The 26,348-nt window shown below is 43.0% G+C and overlaps 1 protein-coding gene across 1 annotated transcript in view; it reads right to left on the bottom strand.

Moving 5' to 3' along the window:
* The window catches only part of EGFR (epidermal growth factor receptor), a 157,022-nt gene extending 135,202 nt beyond the window's left edge, over positions 1-21,820 (bottom strand). The window contains exon 1 of the mRNA XM_041466395.1: positions 21,393-21,820. Within this exon, the coding sequence (XP_041322329.1) occupies positions 21,393-21,498 (106 nt within the window). The 5' untranslated portion in view covers positions 21,499-21,820. The remainder of the gene's footprint in view (positions 1-21,392) is intronic.
* Positions 21,821-26,348: the final 4,528 nt, after the last annotated feature.

Here is a 26,348-nt window from a genome sequence, read left to right as displayed (position 1 = left end):
AACACAGGGAAAACTCCATTTCACGCTACATCTCCGTGATCAGCATCATGCACAGATGAAGTTTCAACTTCTGCATCCGCTGCCAGGTGACAGATCAGCGCGTGAACACCGAGGGCTTGAAGGAAGGAGCCAAGTACCACAAGACCCCCTTGGGCTGGGAGCAGGAGGTTGCACAAACACACACCAACAAATGTTACAGGCCTCCCCCAGGGAACTCGGGGGGAGCGCTGAACATGATGCAAATTGCATGGAGTAACAGTTTTGCCCTAATTTGTACATCATTTTGCAGCATAGCTGCTTTACATCCAGTATTGTGCAGAGGAGGAAAGAAACCCCCAAACACTGCCTTGAGATCACAGGCCAAGTGCTTTCTAGAGCTACTAACAAATGTGTGCGTGTGTGTCAGCATGTGCGTGTAACTCCACAGCTCTTTTCTCCACCCCCATACACAGCGCAGGGAATCTGCTAATGCTTAAATGGTGGGGAAGGTCAAAGATTTATTGTGGGAAAGCCAACAGTAATTTTGCTGCCTCTCTAGAACACTGCAAACATCCAAATTGCGCAGCTTAAGCAGAAAAATAAAAGTTGCACTTTAATTTCAGACTTTAAAGAAACTCTAAGTTCATAGAATCCACCACTGAAGGATGGTGGATTCTATGAACTTAGACACAGACCACCGCGTAGTTCCATAAATTAAGAGCAGCAAGTTACTCCCTCATAAGCAGAGCTCCTTCTACATAATGTGACAACAAACTTTCCAAAGGTAGAACTGGAATGTCAGAAACCTCCTTGCTTACAGGCCTGCCAAGAGCCCAAAATCCCTGCCTTTTGCAAGGATTTCTCCAACTTTCCTTGTGCCCCTCCACAAGAAGAGGCATGCAAACACTGTGGCAAGAGGCAGAAAGAGCTGTGGAAACCACTGTGGAAAGCACTGGAAGCAGGATTTTCTTTAACAGCATGAGGGATGAACTAAGAGAGGTTTGCTGTCTCCCCAAGTGCCCATTTGCTTCTGGTCACACACACGACTTTGGAGAACACCATGCGCTGCAACTGCGAAGTGTCCCAAACAGCAGACATAACCAAAGCTTATTCAATCTCTGGGCTGCAGAGTGGCATTTTGAAAGATCTTATCTGATCCCCCAGGCTGGTCCCAGACTCAGTCTTCACTTTTGGGAACACTTCTTTCCACGGAAGAAAGCTGCTAGTGAGAAAGACCCTCTGTGCTCAGGAGTGGCTGCATATTGCAACACCCTCGTTTGGCAGAGGAGGCTGCAGCATCCCTGCAGCTGTCCTGGGAAGCAGCCAGGGGCTCTCGCCGAAGGTGCTTCATCCTGTGTCCAAATCTTTTATGAGTCCCAGACTTGCACAAGAGGACTGATGCCAAGTTCAGTATGTTCTTGGTTTTACCAGCTGCCTTTTTAAATTAAATTATTCCAATTCATAATGGGATGAGAAACTGAATACAAAATGAATAACAAGGTGCAAAAGCTTCACTTGATTTTGTTCAGGTTCCTCAGTGTTTAGCTGGGGATGTTCACTCCACAGCCCAAGGCTTCAGTAAGTGCCAGTGGCTGATGCAGACTTTTCTCTGGTAGGAGAAGGAGGCTAAAAGCATTAAAGTGCCAATCCCGTAAAAGTAAAAAGAATGGTGCATCTAGCCTGTCCTATGTTAAACTAATGCTAAGTGGCACAAAAAGTAAGCATCTCTATGTACTTCATCCCAAAGCTTCCAGCAATTTGTTCCATTACCAACCCTCAAACCACTTATTTTTTCAATCAGTTGCATTTTAGACCTCTGTGAACTACTGTTTCATTCACTGCAGATACTCAGAGACCAGGTACTTTGTGATTTTTGCTCTCTACACCTTAAGCACACTATGGAGAAACATGAGGCAACACTCAGTGTCAAGGTCTCCCCAGCTTTACTTTTCAGACCTCACCACAAGTAGACCTCCCTCAGTGATTGGTCTCACCAATGAAAATTTTCATTGCTATGCAGGGTCCCAGGCCTGAGGGATCTTCTCTTGCATCATGTAAATTTCTCATCCAACTGGCAACTTCTTGCCATGATGATTGCAAAAGCAGACTAACAAGCATTCACCAAATTTGAGAAGAAATCCTGAGGATGCTACATGAGCCAGCTGGGTTTGGATGGCACGTGCCCTGTCCAAACAGCTCGATCTTCACCAGTGAGGGTAATGGAGTGAACAAACCAGGCCAGTAGCTGAAACATTTTCTAAAAATCACTGAAAAGATAATAAAAAAATTCAATTGCTGGCCTCACACAGTACCATCAATACATGACAGAAAGCAAGCACTTGGTTTCAAAGGGGTCATTAAGCCTTAAACTAGCCACTTAACAGGAACGCCAGTAGCAATACTGGTCAAGTCAATGTTTGTGCATGATTACACTTCACATCTAAATGTGAAGCTATTGTACACAACAGGATCTGTGGAGACTTGTTTCTCTTTCTAATGGATTTAAATTGACAATAAAATGGAGCCCAGGACAAAGGTACAAAACAAGCTTGAAGAACAAACATGCATTTTCAAAACATCAAGGGCATTTTGTGTTGCCTGTCCAATGCACATAATTTAAAAGAAAATATTCAATTAAAAATAGATAAAATGGTTGGGGAGGAACACCTTTTGAATCACATAATAGAATGGACAGCCATCATGGGGGGCTCTTCTCTACTCTCCCCAGCTGTAAGATGCTTTTCCTTCCTATGAAGCTTTGTGCAAAGGCACAAATCAGCCCTGAGAATGCTCAGCCAACTGAAAACTTATGGTGAGGGCAACAGGTGAGTGGTTGGGCAAAGGAATACACCTATTCCACCTCAGGAGAAAATAAAGCAAACACAACATGACCAAGATTGGCATTAGGTTCTTTGGCCAAGGAGAAGTGTCCAACCCTCTTTTTACAGCTCAGTCTGGCCAGTTTGCTGCAAGTGTCCTCGTGATATAGTAGTTAAGTGCAGAAGTTGTGCAGAACCTTTTGCAGTCTTTCCAGATATTACAGGGCTAGTTTTACCTTATAAAGGCCTTTTGTTTTCAGAAATCATGTTTAGCTGCAAAGCAGCTATTGTCCTGAGATTTTTGCCAATGGACCAAACTCTCTTTCAATGCAAATAAGTTATGCATTCCTTAGGCCTCTACGGTATCAAATGCTATTAAAAAAAAGAAAGTAAGAATAGAGATGTAAATATCCCACCTGTTATCCTGGCATGCTGCAGAAAGCAGTGTCACTAAAAAACCACCCAAAACCCAGCTGAAAAACAGTAAGAAAAAGCAAACACCCAAACCAGAATTCACTACGCCATGTAGGTGCCTCATAAATATCTTCTTTAAGTATTTACCCTCAGCTGAATTTGGACTGCAGCAAAAAAACTCATTTGTATTCAGCCAAAGGATTGCTGCTAATGCTACAGAAAAACACAGTGCAGATTAATTCTCAATATTAATGAAAGCAGAATATCCTAAAGCTGTGAACTAATAAATATGCAGTCATGGCCAATGACAGTTTGTAGACAACATATAGTTCAAAGTTTTATAAGTTTCTTTTTTTTTTTTTTTTATTCCCTGCTCTGTTTTCTATTGGTCCACAACCTAGAAACCCTGATAGACTTTGCAAGCAAAAGACATGGACAGAAAAATTAAAGGGATCTTAAGGAAGCTGTTACGCAGCCCTCACCTAGAGAAGTTTTAACAGGGTGAATCATGCCTAACCCAAACACAACCTCCCTGCTTATCGAGGAGGCTCCAATCCCTGCCGATGCCAAGCCGGGGCCAAAGAGCAAAGGCACAGAGCTGGGCCAGCACGCCAAGGCTGTGAGCAGTGCCAGAAGCCGTGAGGCAGGCAGAGGCTTCCCCCTTGGCATGCCTGGACAGTGACTCCCACAGGGGCATCAGCCACCCAGCGCAGTGTCTGGCACTTGAGGATGCCCACACACTCCTTGGAAAGTCAGAGGCAATTAGTAACAGGTACATTTCCCCAAAGCATTGGATTGTGTGGCAGTTTCCAAACATGCACACACAAACACTTTTTTAGACCCCAGCACTTACACACTGCTGTGGCTTCACTCACCCTTTGTTTTACATTTAAGAAAATGAAGTCTCTTTAGTACACACAGCTTGTATTGCAGCACTTAATTCTTGATAACACACAATTACTTGGGACTGGGGGTGGGGTGGGGCTTTGACCATATCAAATCTATACAACAGTGCAGACAATTATAATACACAGATCCTGATTTTATAATCCTCTTTTGACTATCTCATGGGAAATCCATTATTCTGATCCCTATACAGTCAAGTCAAACTCACCCAAACAAAATCAAAACCAAAGCTCTCCCCAAAATCCAGAGCTTGCTAAGGATTTGATACTTGAATTCAGGCAATTTTAGCTCCTCCTTGGGGTATCTTTTTCTCGGGCATACTTCTTCTGAGCATATTTCTTCTTTCTTGGGCACTTATTCTGAAACACTAAGCCAAAATCCCCTGCTTTATCTGCAACAGATTATGATTTACATGCAAAATTCCTTATTGCAGTTACAGTGGGTTGAAATAAATACTCAAAACAACAAAAAGTAATTGGCAGACTATGGCATAGGACTTATCTACAATGAATCATAAAGGACAAACTTTTTTTTTTTCCCAACAAGTCCTTTACACCTGACAGCCCAGACTGGGAGCAAACCTGAAAGACTTGCATCCCTGCATTTGAACATTGCTTTTCCTGACTGTATTACCCAGGTCTGCTTTCAGACCTGAGCACAGTACCTCAGCATTTCAGCATTGCAGAAGATTCATCTAAGGGTAGAATATGACCTTATGTTTTCATATCACAGTGCTGCAGACACACTGTCCCCTTTTCATACCTGTGCATGTTAAAGTACTGTCAGCTTTAGGTAACAGCTCCCATGCATCTGCCTGCAGCACAGGCAAATGTTTGCTACTCCTTCCTATAAATGGAAATATGCTAACAAGCTTGCCTGGCTTTCAGAGAAGCCTTTGGTGTTTAACTTAGTCCATAGCTAAAGCAAGCTCTCTTTAGTATATCATGTTGTATACAATCAGGAAACACAGCAAGGGAACACATGCATTTTAAACTGGGAGCACTAAGCATTAGAAAATATGGAGTCCATGAAATAACTTTCTAAACCTTGGGAAGCTTCCCCTCTCTGACATCAGCCACTCACTTTCACTTTGTGCACAGGCCGTGAGTTTATGGACAAAACATCATTTTCAGGTATTAACCCTACCTACCACCACATCCTTTAGGCAAGGCCCTGAACTTCATGTACTGAAATAATGCCACTGCCTTTAACTTTAAAATTCAAAATAGACTGTCCCCTCAATGTCTCTGTGAGTAGAAAAACAAATAAATTTCCTACCTGGGTAAACTACTACGAATGGTGAACCCAGTTCCTCTGCCCCTGGGAGCTCCTTTCAGATAAACACTCATCAGACTTCTAAGCTTTTCTGCCTCTATGTCTCCAAAAGCATTTTTAATATGCATCTCAAGCAGCTTGTTAAAAACCTGCTAGTGCTGGAAAGCATTCCCAACATAACATTGAGTTTATCATCAGAAGTGAGTGATTAATTAGATATCAGGCAGACAGGCTGGATTTTTGAAGGCGGATTTTTCTGAGATAAATCACTGCCTGCATTCAATTTTTGATGTAGTAAATTTAAAGTACTACATAAAAAGAGCAAAATATATAATTAAATATTCTGCTTTTGACCACAAACTGACTTGTTTTTATTGTCTCAGGCAAATTATCATACATGTTATGTGTCTGAACACTTTCACTACACACCTATTCATTTAATACAGTACTGGGAACATGCAAGAAATATCTTTTATGCACTGGACTCCCCTGTCATATTTGTACCAGAACTAAACTGAGTTTCTGAAGAAACTTCTTAGTGACCCTCTCAATCAGTTTTTCTTATTGTTTGGGCAGCACCACAAAGGTGCTGTTTCCAGCCCTAGGATACAGACCCTATTGCTGCCTTTAACTCATTGAACTTCCAAGTGCTTTTGGCATTTGTTCAAACAAAACATACTGAGGCTGTAGGATGGTTATCAAGAATACCTGCTCTACCATCCTAAATAAGAGTGACAGTAAATATAGTTACCAAGAGAGAGAATTCATGAGAAAGATCCGAATGGGGATTACAGAGATGGAATATCAGCTTAAGTGCTGTGGGTTATACCACAGTGAAGGTGTAAAAGGCAGAGGTTCAGAAATCATCCTAAACTGATCTATCAAAGTTTGTGCCTGCCTGACCCAGGCTAGGAAAGGAAAGGTGTCTTACAATCCAGCATGGCTTTCATGCAAAACTTGTGAATTTTCAGAGGGATTTTAATGACAACCTATAGCTTCACCAGGGCTTGGATTTAGCCCTGAACATCCAGCTATAGCAGGGTCTTCTTACACCTCAGTGTCTTGAAAGGAAAACTCACGTAGCTTTACACTACTAGAGTCAGACTAACTTAAAACCTTTCCTAGTCTTTCCTAGGTCTCTTGCCTCCCCTAAAACAATTACATTTTATAGTACAGAAACTTTTACAATGTCCTGCTCTAATGTTTAATAGACAACAAAACTATGCACACCCTTCAACACATATTCCTTGTTATATCAAATACAGGTGATACACAAATGTAATACAAAACCTTGTCCAAAATTCAAAACAACCCATTAATCAAAACTTCTCTGATACTTCCAGTTACTCACAACTTCCCTTTCAATCATTTTCAGTGGCTCGTTGTAGTGAAATGCCAGGTATCTGCCCTCACCAGTCACACCCTACGAAAGTGTTACAACTGGAACCTCTCAAAACCATCACTCCCTTTCACAATGCAATTTTTGTCACCTGTAGAACAAGACTCTTGAACCTGCACAAACTCTAGCCCTACACAGAGCTCAGCTGATTTCAAAGGGATTGTACATAGGTTTGAAATGATGCATCTGTCAAAGAGCCTGCTGAATTAGATCTATTGCTATCTATTTCCGTTAAGAACTTTTCTCAACTTCTGAAAAAATTCATGATCTCCTTCCACTGTAGCATTCACCAAGTGTTAAATTCCTACTCTCACTTTAGCTACATGCACTTTAAAAATCTGTCTAATATACTTCTATAAGCGCTTCATAGATGGGAGCTGCTTCAGTAGCGGGTGGCACAGCAGTTGCTGTGGTAACACCATTTTTTCTTAAATGATAAAGCAAGAGTGCCAGAGGCCTCCATATACTAAGAATTACATATTAACATATCATCTCAGGCCTATAGTAAATAGTTCTCAGGAAGAGAGAGAGAGAGAGAGGTGTATGCTACATACACATGCTTCTTTGCAAAAGCTCCCATGTAAAAATTTTGGCTTCAACACATCCAGTGTGTGAGTGAAATGCCTCTCAACTCTATAAAGTTCATTCCAGCAAGTTTAGACTTATCTCATTTTTGCTAATCCATGGGACCACCACTTTGGCTTACAGAAATCAATGCCTGAAGCCACAGCGCTTTATACAGCCTAAAGAATTTACCCACCCAAAAATATATCTAGAAATAATATTTTCAGAAAAGAAAATGGAAGGACAATTACCACAATATCTACTTACTAGACTTACTTGCCTTACCCAGGCAAAAGACTCATTACAAGTTATAACACTGATACCATAAAATCTTGGGATGTGATTATCATCTTACCTTCTGTTTTGGGAGAATTACTTTTTGGCACAGTGCTCATATAATACAGTGTGGTATTCCATATCAGTTTTTCCCTTTAAACTAGATGAGAAGAAATTTCTTAGGCAAATAAGTAATAAAAAAACCCCTGAACCTGCAGTGGCAGGCAAAATATCCACAGACTTCAAAGGGATATAATGCCTACAATTTGCTGGATTGAGCCTGAAGAGAAAAGGCATGTCCCTGCTGCAGTGTTACTGTAACTGAGAAGCAAGAGCTCCAGATTTTCTTATCTTTCCTCCAGCTCTCCATAATTTTACCTTTTCCATAAGCTTCCCTGTATGTAGCTGCAATGCTTTCTTTCAAAGTTGCACATTCTGAAGCTGGGGAGGCAAATAATTTTGAGCCCCTCCTTGAATTCAACTTTACTACCCGCTGTCAAGTACATCAGGAAAGTGGAGATAGAGCAAGCAAGTTTACCAAAGGGCCATTCAAGCACAATAACTTAAGAATTATATTTTTCTGGGGTAAAGCACTCCTGAAGCTGTGTTGATGGAACCTGGAGAATATATTCCCTCAAGATACTTTCCTACCTCTACCATCCCCCTAAAGAAAATAAATATGGGCAAGCAGTAACTCTAGGAGGACAGACCTTGTGTCTATTTAGCACGTTTCTGTTCCCCTCCTTCCCAGAGTACAAAAATGAAACTCCACCTACAGGCAGGTAAACCAGCTCTTTCTTTCTATCCCATGTTGCAGAAGTGGAAAGTCCATGCTCAACTCTTCATTAAGCTTTGTATTAGCAATGCTTACGCATTAGATATGTTGAATATCACCAACAAAATATCAGAGCTGGAGCAATTCACTGCTTGACTAAACTAATGACATATTTTCCTGCCGTCCTCACTGCATTATCAGTGCAGTATTAACCGTGATGTTGCTTAATGCACTGTTAAATACCGTGTGCTATTTATTTTCTTGCAAAAGCACTTCCTTCTCTTCCCACTTTGGATTAAAGCCCATTTTGCATCACACTATGGCCAATAATTTACATAACCAATCATGTGGAAGGGATGAGGGAAATAAAAAGGAGATAGGAAGTTAGTAGCTGTGAAAACAGTTCGAAAGAGACCATACATTGACACAGCTTGTCAGTTATAGCGAAAATTTAAGCGCTTCTTTTTTTAAATAGAGTATTCATGCTTATGAAACTAATTAAGCCTTTTAATGTTCATGTTCTAATAATTGTAATGTAAAAAAATCCACAGTGAAAGCTAACAACAGAGTAGAAATATAGTAAACTTAAACTATTTTTTAATTTTCATACAAACCTTGCACTGACATTGCCTATTTCTACTGACCTAGTGAGCAACCGGCAGAGGTAATGAAAAAGTGCCTGTCCTCTACACACAGGAACCTCAAATGTAAACCCACCTCAGCCCAAGCCAGGTAAGGAACTTCTGGGCAGCTACAGCAACAGTGAACCTGAGCCATTAATCTTTAGCTGACAGTATTTTCTATCATTTATTATTAGAGTTATTACATCTTCAGAGGGAAAGCCTTATTTTATGAAATTACATAAACACAATTGATGGTAGCAATTTATTCCAGGACCCTAAGACGTTCACTGACAATCTAACAATGGATGGAATTATTGTTGACAATTTTACAAAAGCTTTTATCAGTTTACGGGCCGTTAAGGCCAACAGTGCGATCACCAGTACGATATCATCTCTCTCAGTAGTACAGAGCTGGCCCATAACAATCCATTTTCTAATCTTCTCTATTATAATCAGTCTGTTTACTTAGAAGTCATATGTTTGCTATTGCTGAAATTATCTGAGTCTCTGAAACTGTATTTTAGTCCACAGACAGGATCCAATAGGTCCCATGCTAAACAGGATAAAATAGCCCTTCTTTAAAATTCCAACAATCAACTCAGATTTTCCCTTCACAAGTTGAAATACAAAACACAGATGTTAGCATACCTGTATTAAATTACATGATACAGGTAATACAATAAAAACAGTGATATGTCTCCCCAGAAAATCAAAGGATTCGGTTCTTGACCCGAGTTTGTCATTGACACCCTTCCAGCCCCTATGCTGACAGGAGTTAATTTGGCTGGTAGTAACTAATGACCAGACAGAAAAGAAATAGAGAAGGTGTTAATTAGCTATTTTTACTCTTAATTCACTGAATAGCATGTGCTCATTGATGCAAACCAGACTGCTGCTGTTCAAATCAAGATGACCCTCATTTAGAAAAAGGGTCTGTTCTTCCTTTTTTTGCACATGCTAAGTCTTTCATGTGTCAGCAAGAATTATCCACACATACAGATGGGAGCATCTTACACACTGCTGAACACAAACTTCCTTGGTGCTGGATTAGTTCATCTACCATGGACAACTGTGATAAACTGATGCTGCCTAGGGGATCTGCCTCATTAAGGAGGGAAAGAGAGAACAAGAGCAGATTTGAAATAATAAAATCATTAACAAGAGCACCTTGAAGAGCTTATTAGGTAGGAAACAGACTGACAATACTATTGTTCAACACTTAATTACTTTTTGAAGACCAGATGGAAATAAGAGAGCATTTCAGTGGTCATCCTTTCAAATTCAAAACAAAAAGACAAATATCAAACTGATCCATTAACTGGGCATGTATCCTAAAACAGATGTTTGAAGAAATAATGAGATCCTACCAGATAACTGAAGATGCTTAAGTTTCAACTTCACATCTTACTGCAGACTTCCTCACTACAAGAGGTCAAATTAGGAACTACAAATTACTTTTACACCAAATTAAAAATGCTGCAACTCAACTACTTATCCTTACAGGCAGGTGGAAGCTGAACACATAACATAAATCTGTCTTACATGCTTTCCTTTCCGGATCTGCTGTGAAATACTTGTCCCTGCTCCTACCCTCAAAGACTGAACTTCTGCTACTCATTTTGGGGTAGTGATAATGGCATCAGTATCTACCCAGATGTTACAAACATGGCAATAAAGGCAAAGTGTGGTGCTGATACACCTTGCCAGCCCCTCACTCAGTCTGCTGCACAGACACCAGCTCAGCTCTCATGTTGATCTTCCTCTGCTACATGAGTGAAACTTCGAATAGAAGCCCGTGCTGTGTCCCCAACATGTTTGGGTACACAAGGACCAACTAGAAGGGGCTTTTTTCATTAGAAAGCCAAACACCAAATGGTCCATCTGTACAGGCAATCAGTGCTGGCCATAGTGTCTCACTAAGGACAGTCTCAGCATTCTGATGCCAGTCACCATTCGAATATGGAACCTGAGGTGGAAAAAACTCTCCTGCTGGGCATAATACATCTTCTGTTCACATTACCACAGGTCTCCAATAGGAAAAATCTGGACCAGTACTTGAGGGAGGGGAGATGTGACTGGTTTTCTGACAACTTGGTTTTTAGGAGTGTTTTCAGAGCTAGACTAAGGGAGAGAAGTTGACGTCACACTTCCACAATTTCCCAACTCTCCTCAAATGCCAAAGGCCCCACGTCGTACCCACTGCTCTGTGGTGCAAAACCCATGTACATGTGGAAACCTAACAGTTTCAATTATGGTCTAGCTGTGACAAATCAGCTTCCAGAGTCAGGATTTTGCCAACTAACACTTCTGCTTCCAAAAAAATTGGTTTGTTTTGTTCTGGTTTAATCGGTTTTTCACTTGGGGTTTTCTGTTTGTTTTTAATAGGGAAGGAAAAAAAAAAAGTCATGTACTTGGTGCTGAAATAGTCTGAAGAGCAGTAAAATAAATTGAATCCTGTTCAAGAAGTGAGAATGTCAAAATTCCATTCATGAGAAATAGGTTGCAATAAAAATGGAGGAGAAAAACCACTCCACTTCTGTAATTTACATTTTCATTTTTAAAGGCCCTTGCTATTCAGCAGTTTCCAAAACATCATGCCCACCAGTCACTCAGACTTGAGGATACCTCCCCCACATTTCTGTGGGGGAAGACTTCCTTGTCTTGTGCCCAGTAGATGATCTGTGGACCTTCAGATTTAACACATGAGAAACAAATTTGTCAAACATTAGCTGTATCTGCACATATCACAGCTGTCCCTTCTCAATGATTAAAGGAAATGAGGAAGGTTTTATTTTTCTCCCAGCTTCTAAAATTTGTGTAAAATTCACCACCAATGCCTTCATGTAACTTCCACTCTCAGAAGTAACAGTGATCACATATGTAAAATGGTATTTTTATCTGGCACCGAAGATTTGTTATCTTCATTATTTTGAAATATCTTTTATCAATTTTGTATAAATCTTGTGTTTAATGTACCTTTCATGCTATATTAACTGAAAAAGTTGGAAAGAAACACGATAGAAAAATTTTATCCTGAATAGAGCAGATGATCACTTGGCCAGTAGGCCCCGAATCTTTCCATATCCCAAGGCTCCATATCACATTGATGGTCCAGAGCATATTTTCATAAATTAATACTGTTTTGTACGTGGCACAAACAGGTATGACAGAGTAGTAAAGTGACCATACATTTTTTTAAATACTATTTTCACAACACCAAAACCACCTGGAATTTTTCCAGTTCCATAATATAGCTACTTAAAATTACAACAAAGTACAAAATAAAAACATCAGGAAACAAACGACAAGCAGACCTTTTCTTCCTTACCTTCTACATTGAATTGCAATGCTCTCATCCAAAGTCCAAATCCAAGAGCAGAAATTGCAAGTGACCCATGAAGCAACCCTTGGAAACACCAGGGACAGCACATAATCCATGAACACATCTGAGAAAAGCAGTTTTCTGCAGCTCTGGTTATGCACTTCCATGGGAGTTGATGGCCAAGTAAGACATGAAGGAAAGCTAAGACTGCAGCAACTGTAAATATTTGGGAAGCACCTGCTTGAGAATTGCCCATTAAAATTACAGAAAATGGAGGTGCCCTTGGCCAGGTGATTTCTTTTTCCTGTTAATTTGTAGAAAATTCACAAGAAAATATAAGTGTAGAAGATACAGCACAATGCCACCTGTGCAAAACATATGTGCACCTCATTTTAAAGTGAGCTCTGGTTAAGTGGCTTGTGTTGAAATGCTACCTAGCATTCAAAGTGTAAACCAGCTTAATCATATCTATTGAAAACCACATAATAAATAACATGAAATATGCAGCATGCCATCCTAATTGCAGAGGTTGTCTCACTTACTAGAAGTCATTTATTTATTCAAATGACTTGAGCTACATGATTCAATCTGAATCATGGGAACTAGTTACTGATTTGTGCAAACAGCCTCTTCTTTGCTAAAGGCATTGTTGAAATAACTGACCCAACTGCTAAAACAAGCTTCTTCCTTGAACCTTGCCTCCTTCTTTAGTTTTACTTCCTGAGTGAACTTCAGAAAACATCACTGTTCTCAAAAACACTGTAAATTTAATAAAAAAATTAATTCCAATGCAATGAATTAAGTAATGTGATGGGAAAATCAGTATTTTCAAGATGAAAAATTGCTTAGTAATAGGGAACTGCACATGCAGCCATAACTTCACTTTGCAGAACTGAAGTACACAGCTCTCAAGAAGAAACATCCACTGCCTCAGATGTGATTCAAACAACTTTCAGAATTGCACATGTCTCAGAGCTTAATGAGGCAGAGGGAGTGAATACATATCCATGAATACATATTCCCAGACAGAAGAAGCTACAATTCTTTTTTGGTTGGTTGGTTGGTTTTAGGTTTGTTTTTTTTTTTTTTAAGTTAGGCCTTGCAAATGTTAAAACTGCCATCATAACTGTGCTGCAGCTACATAAAAAGCATAATTTAGGAAACAATACATCTGCTTACACCCAGCCTTGATTTGCAGCTACTGTCTCACAGTGCTGTTATTTCAGGAGGTGCCAGGGCTTCCCCGGGGCGGTGGAGCAAGGGGCCAGGCATGCTGAGCCCTACCACAGGCAGGGAGTGAGCACGCCTCAGCCAACAGGAGCCAAGCCAGACGCATGCCACCACAGGTCACCTCATCCCAGGCTCCGGCCAGCCTCCATCAAGGGACATGTCCCCAGGGAAGGGCACACAGAAGGACCTTCAGCAAAGGGAAGAAAGGATGCTGCGCATGAGACATTTTTTCAAAGCTTGCGAATAAGCCCCAAGTAGGATGTTGGTTACCTTCAACTCCAGGCAGTGTTTATCATTGGCTTGGGCATGGGGTGAGAGGCCAAAATACTAGCAGGCAACTTCATCAGTGGCCAGATGTATTGCCTCAGGCAAGCATTCAAAGTCTCTGTGGCTTCCAGCCCTTGAATCATGATAGGTAAAACAATACTTTTCCCTATCTAGGAAAAGTGCTGTTCGAGCTCGCAGTGCCCAGTGCCAAGACTGGCTGATTTCCAAGGCTTTCCTGGTTATCTTTGTATTTACTGCAGAATCTGGTGATGGGAAGGCAGGGATTATGCCACCATATCCTGATTACCAAACATACAAATGCCGCTCCCACAAAGTGATAATTTTCTTCTTATAAAAGCCAGAGCTAAAATACTACTATCCTGTCATCAAGACAGCTGGTTTATATCCTCTTCTCCTTCCTTCCACCTCTTACCCAGAAAACATCCTGTCTAGCATGCTCCCTGCCGACTCATCCAACCCATCCTGCACGCAGGAAGGAGCCATCTACCCCAGCAGAGTGGTTCTGGCACAACTGCCTTTGCTGGCCCTGAATGCTTACAGTTTTTCAGTTTGGGATGGAGGGGCTGGCAAATCCCTGACTTTTCCAAGGAGCTGGATGATACTCTGGAGAGGCTACCCACCTTTCACACAGCACCTTTGCAAGGTAAAGCAACCACAGAGAGGTAACTGCTAGACAAGATGGCTTTTAACCCACACAGAAGCGTTGCTGGCCCTTGGGCCATTGCTCCCGCTCGGCAGTGTCACCCTGCCTGCCCAGAGCCCCAGCCTGCCTCCAGCAAGGAGCCTGCAAGGCTCAGGCTCCTCCACCGGAGCTCAGCTATGGATGGTGAAGGGGTCAAACATGTGGAGGCCAGGGAGGTGATGGATACCAAGCTTCTTCTAATTTAAACCTATTTATTTATCCCCATTTCATTACTTTTGCTATTTCACCATTTCAATTTATGAATATAGAAAGAAGTGATCACAAGCATTTTGGACTTCATTTATCTCAGTGCTCACAGAGATCAGAGCAGAACTATTAATGTGTACACAAATGACAGTTTACCCCACTCCCAAAGCCTTAATTTTTTGAGCCAAGCTCAGCAAACATGCCTTGGCCAAAAAACTAAGTGGGAGGGAGGTATAAGAAAATCAAGTGGTATTCTGGTATTTTCAAAATAAACCTGCAAATTTTCATTTCAAACAACATTTCATTTTGCTTCTTACCCGACTTGAAAAGAAATCGTATCAAGTCAAATTTGATCTTCCAGATTATATTAAAACAGGGCTTTTTTCTTGGTGTTTTGTTGCAGGTTTTTTTTTCTCTTAATTTCACTAAAACCACCCTGACACACTTGCTTCAGTACGACTGGAAATTATTCTTTTTTTTAGGTTTTTTTTTCCTCTTCAACCAGTGAAACAAACAAAAGCCACCCATGATTCAATGCACTCTGCTAGCAGAACATGCACGTGAACACGTAGACGTTTACTTTCATGTACGCAGATGTGCCGTGCAGACGAAGGAACGCTGGCAGAAGGAGAATCCCTGCATCTGCCTTGCATGGATCTGTCAACAGGCAAAACACACTTTGCATTGAAGCTTCCAAATGAGAGCTCACACATCCCTACGGATTACATAAATCCTCCATGTCTCTCTCCTAACTATGCCTTCTGTTTGTTAAAAAATAATTTTTTAAAAAGTGTGGTGTGGTAGCACTTGCACTTGTCAATGGCCAACCCACATGGCCGCATCTTTTCACTTTGGTCATCAGAAAGATTTCCTGTTTAAACACGCAATCTCACAGGTAGGTTTCTCATGCTTCTTCCTTTGAACAACCATCAATAACATTAAGCATGGAGAGCACAATACCCACACCTACACATTCCCCCCTTAAGACAAACTACAAAGTCGTGTCGCAGTTCCTAATAAATAACCACCTTGCTTCAGCAGAAATAGGTATTTATTTTGGTCCAATTTCTCTGTACAGAGGAGTACATCTTTTTTTTCCTTTAAGAATGACTTCTTCTGCACATACTAATGCCAAATGTTCTGTAACTATTTCTGAAATTAAAAAAAAAAAAATACACTATTACTCAATACTGTTAGGTCAGCAGAATTCAGCCATAAAAAAGGAAGCATTACAATTCCATTTGCCATAGTTGGAAGTGAAGAAGTAACATAATCAGAATGGACTGAAACACCACTAGGTCTCATACTGTACCGACTAATAGTGTTCCTGGAAGATCCTGGAAGAAAGGGAAGGTTAAATCCGTATGTACTTTACAGGATCGGTGTGTACTGTATTAAGCTGAACAAGGACTTTCAAAGTCCACACAAAACACTAAGCAGCAGATTTCCACACTGTGTACCATTAATGCCTGGAAAAACATAATTCACTGAACACTTGAACACTTTCTACCAACACCTACACAATGCCGACAAACCCATAGTGCAGGCCCTCCATGTACTCATGGATTTCAGGAGCTCTCTGAAGCCAAGAGGTATGAACAGCAGTGGTGCTCAGGGATGGAGGGCTTCTGATGGGTCACATCCAACTCAGTTCTTGCACCATCCTCATCACCAGAGGTGTGTGGCATTGCAGAAGCTTTGTTTAAAAAAGGGTGATCCCAGCGGTGAGGGCCCTCATTATTATTCCTGTTCCTCTGCCATAGAGCTCAGCATCACACAGCTCCCAGCCATGGTCCCTATCACAGGCGCTGGGTGAAGCACTGCTCAAGACCCAGAGAGGCAAGTTCTACACTTAGAGCAAGATGTGTTGCTCAAGCTAATCTCAAGGCGAGTGCGAGACAGGCAACTATCCCTGTCACCGCAGAAACTGCTGCTCGAGTGCTCATCGCAGGCTACACACCTCCCACAGCTGCCACAAAGCAAATGCAGGAGTCAAAGAGTGAGAACGATCCTACCACTGAGAAGCAAATAACAGCTCTGCTGCATTTCCTAATAACTTTCTCTTTTTGATAAAGCTAGTCATTACTCAGCCAAGTTGAATGAGATTCTTGTGCCAGATGAGCCCTGACTGACAGAAGTTCATTTTCCACTAGTAGATGTGTACAGCAGAACGGGGGTTTGAGAAATTATAAACACAATTAGAAGATGCCTTATGCAATTCACACAATTCAAAAATGGCAATTATTCTAGCTAGCAAGCAATCTTTTTACAGAATTTGACTAGTCTAGATTTATAAAGGTTTGTCAGCCAGGTCACCCCAGGAAGCGTTCCTAATATAGAACAGCCAGAAGATGCTTTTGTGAGTACAGCCTGTTCTGGCTCCCTCAAATAAAAGTTCTACGAGTCAAATTTGTGTTACACAAACCCTTTTGCAATACAGATGCAAGTCTAACATGAGTTTTGACACAAGTTCTCATACCCGTGAATGCTGGTGCTTATAACATGTTGACACTAATTTTGAGTATCAGTTCTTTCTGGGATAATCCACTCACACACACGGTGTGACTGTACTCTCAGATGCACACATACTACTGAAACCTGGACTAGAGCAAGAGTTTGTAGCAATATCAACAGTTTCTATGCAAAACCATTCCATGAAGGTACTGTCATCCTCCCAGAAATGAAGTAAACCTTCCACTAGGCTTGTTTCAGAAGGGCCATTAAGCAAAGGCAGTTTGTGCTCAAGGAAGATAAGGACACTTTCTGAAGGAACTGGTTTGGCTAGTCAGCTATCTTGCTGCTAAAGCTAGCATATCCCAGATTTCAGTGATACATGGATACCTAAATGCAAAAGTCAGCCCTGAGGACCATAATGGCATTGTGCGACACTCCCCAAAAGTCTCTCTTTATAAATTAACAAATAAATTAAAACGGACTACTCTGATTGTAAAGTCTCCAGGGCATTGATCTTGATTTCCTATTTATCTGCAAATCTCTTAATATACTCTTGATGCAAGAAATAACACATTTGTATTTAGTAGCACTTCAGCATCTAGTTTGCTCACCATACACACACACTTTGCCGAGAGGCCAATCTCCCTCGTAAAATTTTGCACATAGTCACTATTTTTTGCAGATTGCCTGAATTAAGGAGATGACTTGCTAGCATTTTACCTTCCCTTCGCTGCTCTTAATGATGGGGTTTGGGTTTTGTTCTTAAGCATTCACACACTGAGGCACTGGAGTAAAAGCAGCTCTACACTCAACAGTATTTATTTATTTCTATTATCTCACCAAATCAGGCCATATCAGTGTCTAAGTTTCCATTTCTCTAACTGTATTTACCATCAAGACTGCACAATTTATTTTAGTTCGCAAATTCAAAAAATATTTGGTCATTTACCAAGGAAATAGAAAATGATAAAATAGAAATCATAATAAATGATTGCACAGACAACACCTCACACAATAAATACCTACACAAACATACTACCAGCTCCTGTCCACATAGAAAATTCCACTTGTGTCAGTGGTAATACAAACACAGGAATGAGAGAACAGCGTGCCAGCTCTCCCGGGACTTCAACAGGAGTACAAGACATCCTTTACCAGATACCAGGTAGACAGGGAACACTGCTGATTCCTCAGCCACCCTGTGGATGTGTGGGCAGCCCTCTGCTCCTGGGAGGCCCCCAAAGAAGGCACAACTCACAGGCTCCTGACAGATCTTTGCTCCACAGAGCAGCGGCCAGGTTACACTGGAGGGCATCTAAAAACGCACTGGATGCTTGCACGTAACTGGATCAAGCTCTGCACAATCCACAAAGACTCATCTACCTGTAGGTGTTTGTCACAAGCAAGCATGGAATAATACACAGTGCAGAAACTGCAAGACAATACTCAATATAAATACACACACAGCCCACATGTAAACACTAGACAGGATATTAGACAGAAGTTTTTTACTTCACATGGACATGAATACTTGGATACCCTTAAAGAACTTAGTCCTTTGTATAAGACTCCAGGCAGAGAAGGCTACCACAGTCCACTCTGGCAGCTCCCGAGCTGCCTGGTACGCCTGCGTGCTCACTCCTGACACGGAGCAGCACACTCCCATCCCACAATGGCTGCAGCTACAGATCAAAACTAGAGATATAAAACCAATGTGTAGCAACAAAAAGCAATTTGCTGAACCGTACCACTGTCACCGAGCACTGGCACACAAAAAGGACACGGGTCAAATGCATCCAGCGTAAGTGGCATGCCAGCTATCATAGGTATTTATCTCAGGTACCACCAAGCAGGCCTCCCGGGTAGATTAGTGGAAATCTGGATTAGTTCTACTGTGCTTAATGTGGGTCAACATCAGAGCAGGTACAAAGAGGTGGGTATTGGTCCCTGTGATGAGAGTACTTCACTTTTGAGCAATGCTGTTTGGTTCTGGAATATGTTCAATTAGACTTTTGTTTGTATCTTAATGATTACAGTGTTACAACAAAACCAGTTTTCTCTCACCCATCTTCAAGAAAATTAATTCTACAGTTTTGGGAGAAGATACAATTGTATTTAAATTTCCATTCAAACATTATGCTGATTGGATTTTATAGGCTGATCCTGATGTTCTTCAAACAGCTGTCTAGGCACATTTTCTTTTTTTTGAGACCACCCCATTTGGTAATAGAACAAATCAGGTTGAAGTTTTAAGAAGTGCCATTTCACATGCAATTTGAACTTGCAGAAGTATTGCATATATTTATGACAGCAAGTTTCCTTTCAGCATTTCTCTGAATTCTGATGCTGGGTCTTATCACTTGACCAAGGAGACAGTCCCAAACATACACTGATCCTCTACTACCTGCTGGACCTGTTGCATCAAATCAATAATGCACAATTCTCAGATGCCGCTTCATTTTGTGCCTCTGAGTAATTTTCTTGCTTATCTTCAAGTGTGGGGAGAAACTGATGAAGTCCAATCAATTGATTAATGCTTTCTGAAGAAATCCTTTTGCCTCCACCTCTGCCACTGAGCCTCCAGCTCTTACCAGAGGAACAGTTACTTGCTGACACAACATTCTGAGAATAACCTCTACTGGATTTATCATGTAGCCATTGATTATTTAGTAATCCTCAAAAAACTGGCAACCTTCTAAGCTTATAAGACACAGAATTAAACAAGGTATTTCTCCTCACTCTTAACATATTATACAGGGCATGTGCACCTGAGACTGCATCTCTAAAGACAGGCAGAGCAGATGAGAGGCACTTTACTTCTCATCACCTTCAAAGGATGAGGAAAAATAAATACATAAATAAAAAGAAAACCAGGAAAGAAAAACTGCCCATGTTACATCAACAACAGGTATGAACTTGAATTCTGGAACAAGAGAATCTTTCCGCTTTTTAAAGGTTGTGCAACTAGTTCTTTTGGATGGGGTGTTCCTCACTTTCAGGGTGGCTTTACAGTCCACAGTCACGAAAGACTCTAACTCAGTTGCTCTGAGCCATGCAATCAGCCCTTCGAGTAAGTAATAGTTCTCTTCTCCCGCTTTTTCTTTAAAAAGAATGAAAGGAAAAAGAAGAAAAACCAAACCACCCAAATCTGCATTTTTTCCTCTGGCTGGCAGATTTCCAAGATAAAGAGGACTGCTCTCCGGCTGGAACAGCAGCCGGGGCCTGCTCTCCAAACTCACAAAAGAGAACACCACACACAGAGAAAATGTGACGGGTCCGACCGGCCAGAAACGTCTTCTCACCCTCTGAAACAGCTTCTCCAATAAAGAAGGAAAACCCAAGCACCCGTGGCAGCCCCACGCCCCGGCCCCACAGCCAGCCCCGCCGTGCTGTTCCCACGCACCGCCGGGACGGGCGGGCAGCGCCGAGGCTGGCAGCGCCGGCAGGCTGGGGACGGGACGGGACGGGACGGGACGGGACGGCGGCTCCTTCGCGCCGGGTCGGGCAGGGATAAATCGCTCCTCCTTCTGATAACTGGGGAACCAGAACCCACACGAAGTTCCCCTTCTTTTTTCAGTCACCCCCTCCCCAGGTGTATACTTCTTTCTATTATTACTACGACTATTTCTGAACAGGACAAGCGGAGGTGTCCGGGTCAGAGCGACAGCGGGTTACCGGAGCGGCGCTTACTCGGGAACCCCGCGGCTTTTCCCCGCCGCCCCGGTGCAGGAGAGCCGAGAGCGGCTGTGCTGGGCTGAGCCCGGGAATGCTCTCCGGGGAGCGACTGGGAAACGTGGGAAGGGGGGAAGGAGAAAAAAGAAACACTAAAGAAGAGAAGCACAACAGATGAGATGTGCCAAGGCTTATTCCCTTTTATTTCCTCCACCCCCACAAAAGAAAATAAGCCAAGAATCAGGAAGTCAGGGCTGCGTGATCTCTGCTATAGGTTTGGTTTTCTCCCCGTTTCTCCCCTCTCTCTGTTTTTGGGGTGGGTTTTTTGTTTTGATTTGTTTTTTCTTCTTAGGGAAATAAGTAGTTGGGACTTTCCCTCCGCCTCTCCCCACGGGAGGCCGCGGCACGCAGCCGCCCGCAGCCCCGGCTCCCTGGTCCCCCAGTACGCAGCCGGCAAAGGACGGCGGGACCCCCGCGCCCTCGCCCCCTCGCTTCCCCGTCCCCTACCTTTCTTTCCCTCCACGGCGAGGCAGAGAGCGAGGCGCCCCAGCAGCAGCACCAGGACAGCGGCGCCGCGGGGCCCGGCGGCAGCGAGGGGGCTGCGGCCGCCCATGCTGCGGGACCGCCGCTCCCTCGGCGGAGTGCGTGGGGGTCGGACGGGAGGGGCGCACGGATGATTCCGCGGAGCCGCTCCTGCTCCCCTCTGCTCTTCTCCCGCGGCAGCGATCAGCTCCTCTCCGGCGCTCTGCCCTGCGCGGCTCCGAGCAGCATGCTGGAGGACGGCCGTCGAGGTCTGCGCGCACACGTGCGTGCCCCGCTGCGGGCGGGCTGCTGCCTTCTTCCTCCTCCTCCTCCTCCTCCTCCTCGTCCGACCTCTGCTCCTCCTGCTGCAGGCGGCGGCGGGTGCACAAGGGCTTGCGGAGCGGCTGGAGCCGGCTGTGGGACGGGGTGCGCCCGGCTGCGCTCTCCACTCGGTCGCGGAGCGCAGGGGCTCCCTCTGGGGACGCCAAGGAGGAGGAGGATTGGGAGGGAGCAAGGAGGAGAGGGGAGGAGAAACCGGCAGCGCCGTCCCCGCCGAGATGGAGAAGGGGCGGGCACCCCACCTGTCCCGGAATATAGGATGAGAGGAGGTGGGAGAGGGGACGAGATAGTATAGTCGTTCCTCCTTGCTCGGGAGGGTGTGTATGCGTGGATTTTCTACTTCCTGGCAGTTTCTGCCCGGCAGCTGCCAAAAGCATTTGCGGCACTGCTGGCAAAAAAGCGGCGTGGCCCTAACCCAGCTTCTGCCCTCCCGTGTGCTCCCGCCCGGGAGTGGTGGGGAGCAGAAGGCTACAGCAGTGCGGGTGTCCCGGGAGCGTTGCAGCAGAAGCGCCGTCCCGTCCCGTACCTCAGCGAGAGCTGTCCCGTCACAGCGCCAGCGCAAGGGAGAGCTGAGGCGTTTTACTGGAGAGCAGTGAAGCCGCTCAAGGAGGTTCGATCCACTCCCCAGGGGCGCATCGCCGGGGCTACGGCCTCTTTTCTGCCCCCCAAAATCAGCGCAGCCCACTCGGCCTCTGCGAATAGTCCTGCTCTCGTACTGGTCATTTTACTCCCAATACTTGTAAGGCCAAGTGTTTGCGTGGAATGAAGCAGCGCGGTTTTAATGCGTATTTAGCGCACGGATAACAGGGTGCATGTCTGCCCGTACCGCTTCTGTTCCCCTGCTGCCAGCACTGAGAAAGTTCCCTTGCTCCGTGTAGCAAGTTACTTAATACACACAAAATAACACAAGTACTCCTGAGGTGCTCCAAGCACATCCACAGACATTAAGCAAAAGAGTACCAGTATGGTGCTCCTTTCCCTCAAGAGGAAAACCCAAGGTATTCAGGATTCATTAAAATATTCCTATGGGTTTTTTAACAGGCTGTTTCTCTGGAAAGTGGGAGGAAGCACTGTCTTGTCACTCAGATATGTAAATAGGACACGTACGTGCCACTTGTCTGGGCTGGGGTTTCTCCCAGTAAATCAGGATTCAACGCTCAAACCTGCTGAACGCTGGTGGTAATTTCTTTATAAAGCTCTTCTGAGGGCTTAGGTTACACAGTCAATAGGATATGAGGACTTAAAACTGCTGTGGTTAAGTGGGAACTCCAGAACTAAAGCAAATAATGACATGAGGCTTGGGAAATTCCATGCTAAACGTCTGCGTCTGTCACAGGATACTGGAGCACAATAGATTGCAAAATAGTCACTGAGTGTACCTTGACTTTTCTCTGTTATGCGTGTTTCCCTGAGAGATCCATCACCCTTCTCCTACCAGTCAAATTCCTCTGTAAAGTCTTTTATTTTCTGATAGATCAACTAGCCCGCTCTCCTAACCAGGCAAAGAAAACTGCCATCCCATTTACACATTCTAGCACAAAGCCCGATGCCTGGCCACATGCCTTTAATCATTTATTGGGATGAGTTGCATTACAAGGCAGCTTTCATATGCTGTAGCTGACATTCTGGTTCAATTATATTTTGTAAATAATGTGAAAGGTGTACTTTGAAGTAAACTCAGACATTACCAACATCCGAGGAACTCTATTCATGTGATTGGTTTCGTGGCTGTAGCTGAGGGCAGAACCTTAGCTTACAATAAGATATTAGTACAAATTTGCTTCAAAGATTCTCACACAGTGCAACTTCATAAATACTATGTGTATATGGTTAATTTTCATTTATTTAGACAAATAGGAGGATCTTTAAAAGCGAGAGAGACCTAGGAAAAAGAGATCAGTTTCTAGGGAGGGAAGATTTGCAAAGCATCCTCAACACACACTAATGATTACAGTTTGCACTATGATAAAGGAAATGCAATTAAGACAACCAAGAAATTAACTTCAAATCAGTTCTGTAGGTAAATAATAAATAAAAATGTGCCCCTAGACATGCACACTGGGTATCAAGCTACCAATATAGAAGGTAATAGGATTTTTAAAATCTAGAAAAAGAAAGGATTCAAAGTAACAAATGAAAACCAAACTAAATATAGGAAAAAAAAGAAAACATTTTTGCATGTGAATTTAGTGGAGAAACTGATCCAAATCCTGTCCTAACATGCTGAAGAACAAATACTTGCTTTGCAGAATTTTTGTGATTCTATCTGATATACTGAGCAGGAACATTTAATACTTGTTTCACACCTCCCCCACCGCCCCCCCCCCCCCCCCCCCCCCCCAATCATGTACTGCCCTGACATAAACGCGCATAAATTCAAGTATTTGATCCTAACTAAACACCTGCTTCATTGCTGACACGGTGAGCAAGGAGAGACTAGGCAAATTCCCCTTTAAATTTTTTTCCCACACTGCAGCTACCCACTATGGAGACTCTCATCTGCTGCTGGCAGTGCAGTACTGCTGAAGGGGCTGCGCAGCAAGCTGCCGTAAATTCTGTCCTCCCACCTTTGCGAGCACAAATGTGTTACTTTTGTGGCACTGTGCTCTGCTTGCCAAGATCATGAGACATGTAAAGGAACTCTAAGACTGAAGTTTGAGAAGCTTAACACAGGCAGGAATTTCAGGCCTTTTTTACCCAACTGAGCAATTTCTGAAATGGATTGAATTCAAACACCACATATTCCCTAAATAGCTGGTCACATACCCACTGTTGCTTTGGTATGACTCCTTTGGAGGGAACATGATTTTTACCAAGGGCATGCAATATTCATGTTGCAAAATTTTATTACTTATTATTGGCTGCATGTGTGCATGGATCAAAGGTCATGGAACAAAGGTCGACCTTTTGATCATCAATTTTAAATTGATTGTTTGTAATGAAAGTACTAAAGGCAACATCTGTCTTCAGCTTTCTTTTGATTTGCTTGCTTTATAGTATGTAGATGATAGATAGATGATAGATAGATAGATAGATAGATAGATAGATAGATAGATAGATATCTTGTCTTGTATATATTAAGGATAAACATGCTGACCTATGAAGTGAAGATCATGTAATCTGGTAGTTCTTCCACATGAACATACTTTTGGATTGCAATATTTGACTCACCACCACTTACCTGCACCACTGAGCTGGTTACTTTGCCAGACATGGAGAGAAGTAGCTGTAAGAGGATGAATAACTGATTTCCCTGTCAATGGAAAAAGCAGGACTAATTCTCCTATCTCTTCCACATTCCCTCCAAACAGAGTTTCAAAATCCTCTCAAGAGTAAAAAAATCCCTGCTGCTGGATCCTTTCCTTACATGAAAAAAAAAAAAAAAAAGTGCTGCTTTTCATTATCCACCAAAAGCGGGTCAGCATTTGCCCCTCAAAAAAATTTATCAGCAACCATTCCTCAATGGTGATGCTGTTCTTCTCTGTGAGTTGTGAAAGTAGTTTTAAAGGGCAGGCCTTTTACTGGAAGAGAAGAAATGAAATAGAGATGAATTAGCGGAGTTCTACAATTTGGTTTGCTCAGATTTTGCATGGTGTTTGAGATTGTCAACATTGTATTTTGCATTGTAGTTTGTATTCTATGACTGCTCACTCAAGTTTTAAAGCAAGGTCTGAGATAAAAATTCATGGAGCTTTATGGCACTTTGCATGTTGAAAATATTGCACACACATTAAGTAATTTATCTTTGCAACTCTCCTGTAAAGCAGGTTAGTAGCTATCATTTCCATTTTATAGATGTAAAATAATTTGCCTTGGGCGGAGTGTTAGTGGTAGAGCTAGGGTTATCACTCAAGAGCTCTATTTAAACCTTGGATCATGCTATTTCTAGAGAGTGTCCCTGATGAAAATGGATGGATTTTTACACAGATTATCTTTCTCTCTTAGCTTAACACTGTTTACAGAATAACAGAATATGCTGGGTTGGACAGAACACATCAGGATCATCGAGTTTAACTCCTGGCCTTGCACAGGACACCCCAAGAGTCACACCTTGGGCCTGAGAGCATTGTCCAAACACTTCTTGAACTGTGTCAGGCCTGGGGCTTCCCTGGAGAGCCTGTTCTAGTGCCCAGCCACCCTGTGGGGGAAGAACCTTTTCCCAATATCTAACAGAAACCTTCCCTGACACAACTCCAAGCCAGTCACTCAGGTCCTGTCGTTGGTCACTGTTGATCACCACAGAGAAGAGATCAGTCTCTGCCCCTCCTCTTCTGTTCATGAGATTTTAGCTGCAATGAGGTCTCCCATCAGTCTCCTCGAGGTTGGACAGACTAAGTGACCTTGGCTGCTCCTCATACAGCTTCCCCTCATGGCCTTTTACCATCTTTGTTGCCCTCCTTTGGATGTTCTCTAATAGCTTTGTACCCTTCTTACACTGTGGCACCCAAAACTGCCCCCAGCCCTAGAGATGAGGCCTCCCCAGAGCAGAGCAGAGCAGAGCAGAGCAGAGCAGGACAATCCCCTCCCTTGCCCAGCTGGTGATGCTGTGCCTGATGTACCCAGGACACACTTGGCCCTCCTGGCTGCCAGGGCACTGCTGAC

This window comes from Pyrgilauda ruficollis, unplaced genomic scaffold (assembly GCF_017590135.1).
Source record: "Pyrgilauda ruficollis isolate IOZ18807 unplaced genomic scaffold, ASM1759013v1 scaffold2, whole genome shotgun sequence".
In the NCBI taxonomy this organism is placed as follows: Eukaryota; Metazoa; Chordata; class Aves; order Passeriformes; family Passeridae; genus Pyrgilauda; species Pyrgilauda ruficollis.
This window is presented reverse-complemented; position numbering and strand designations above follow the sequence as displayed.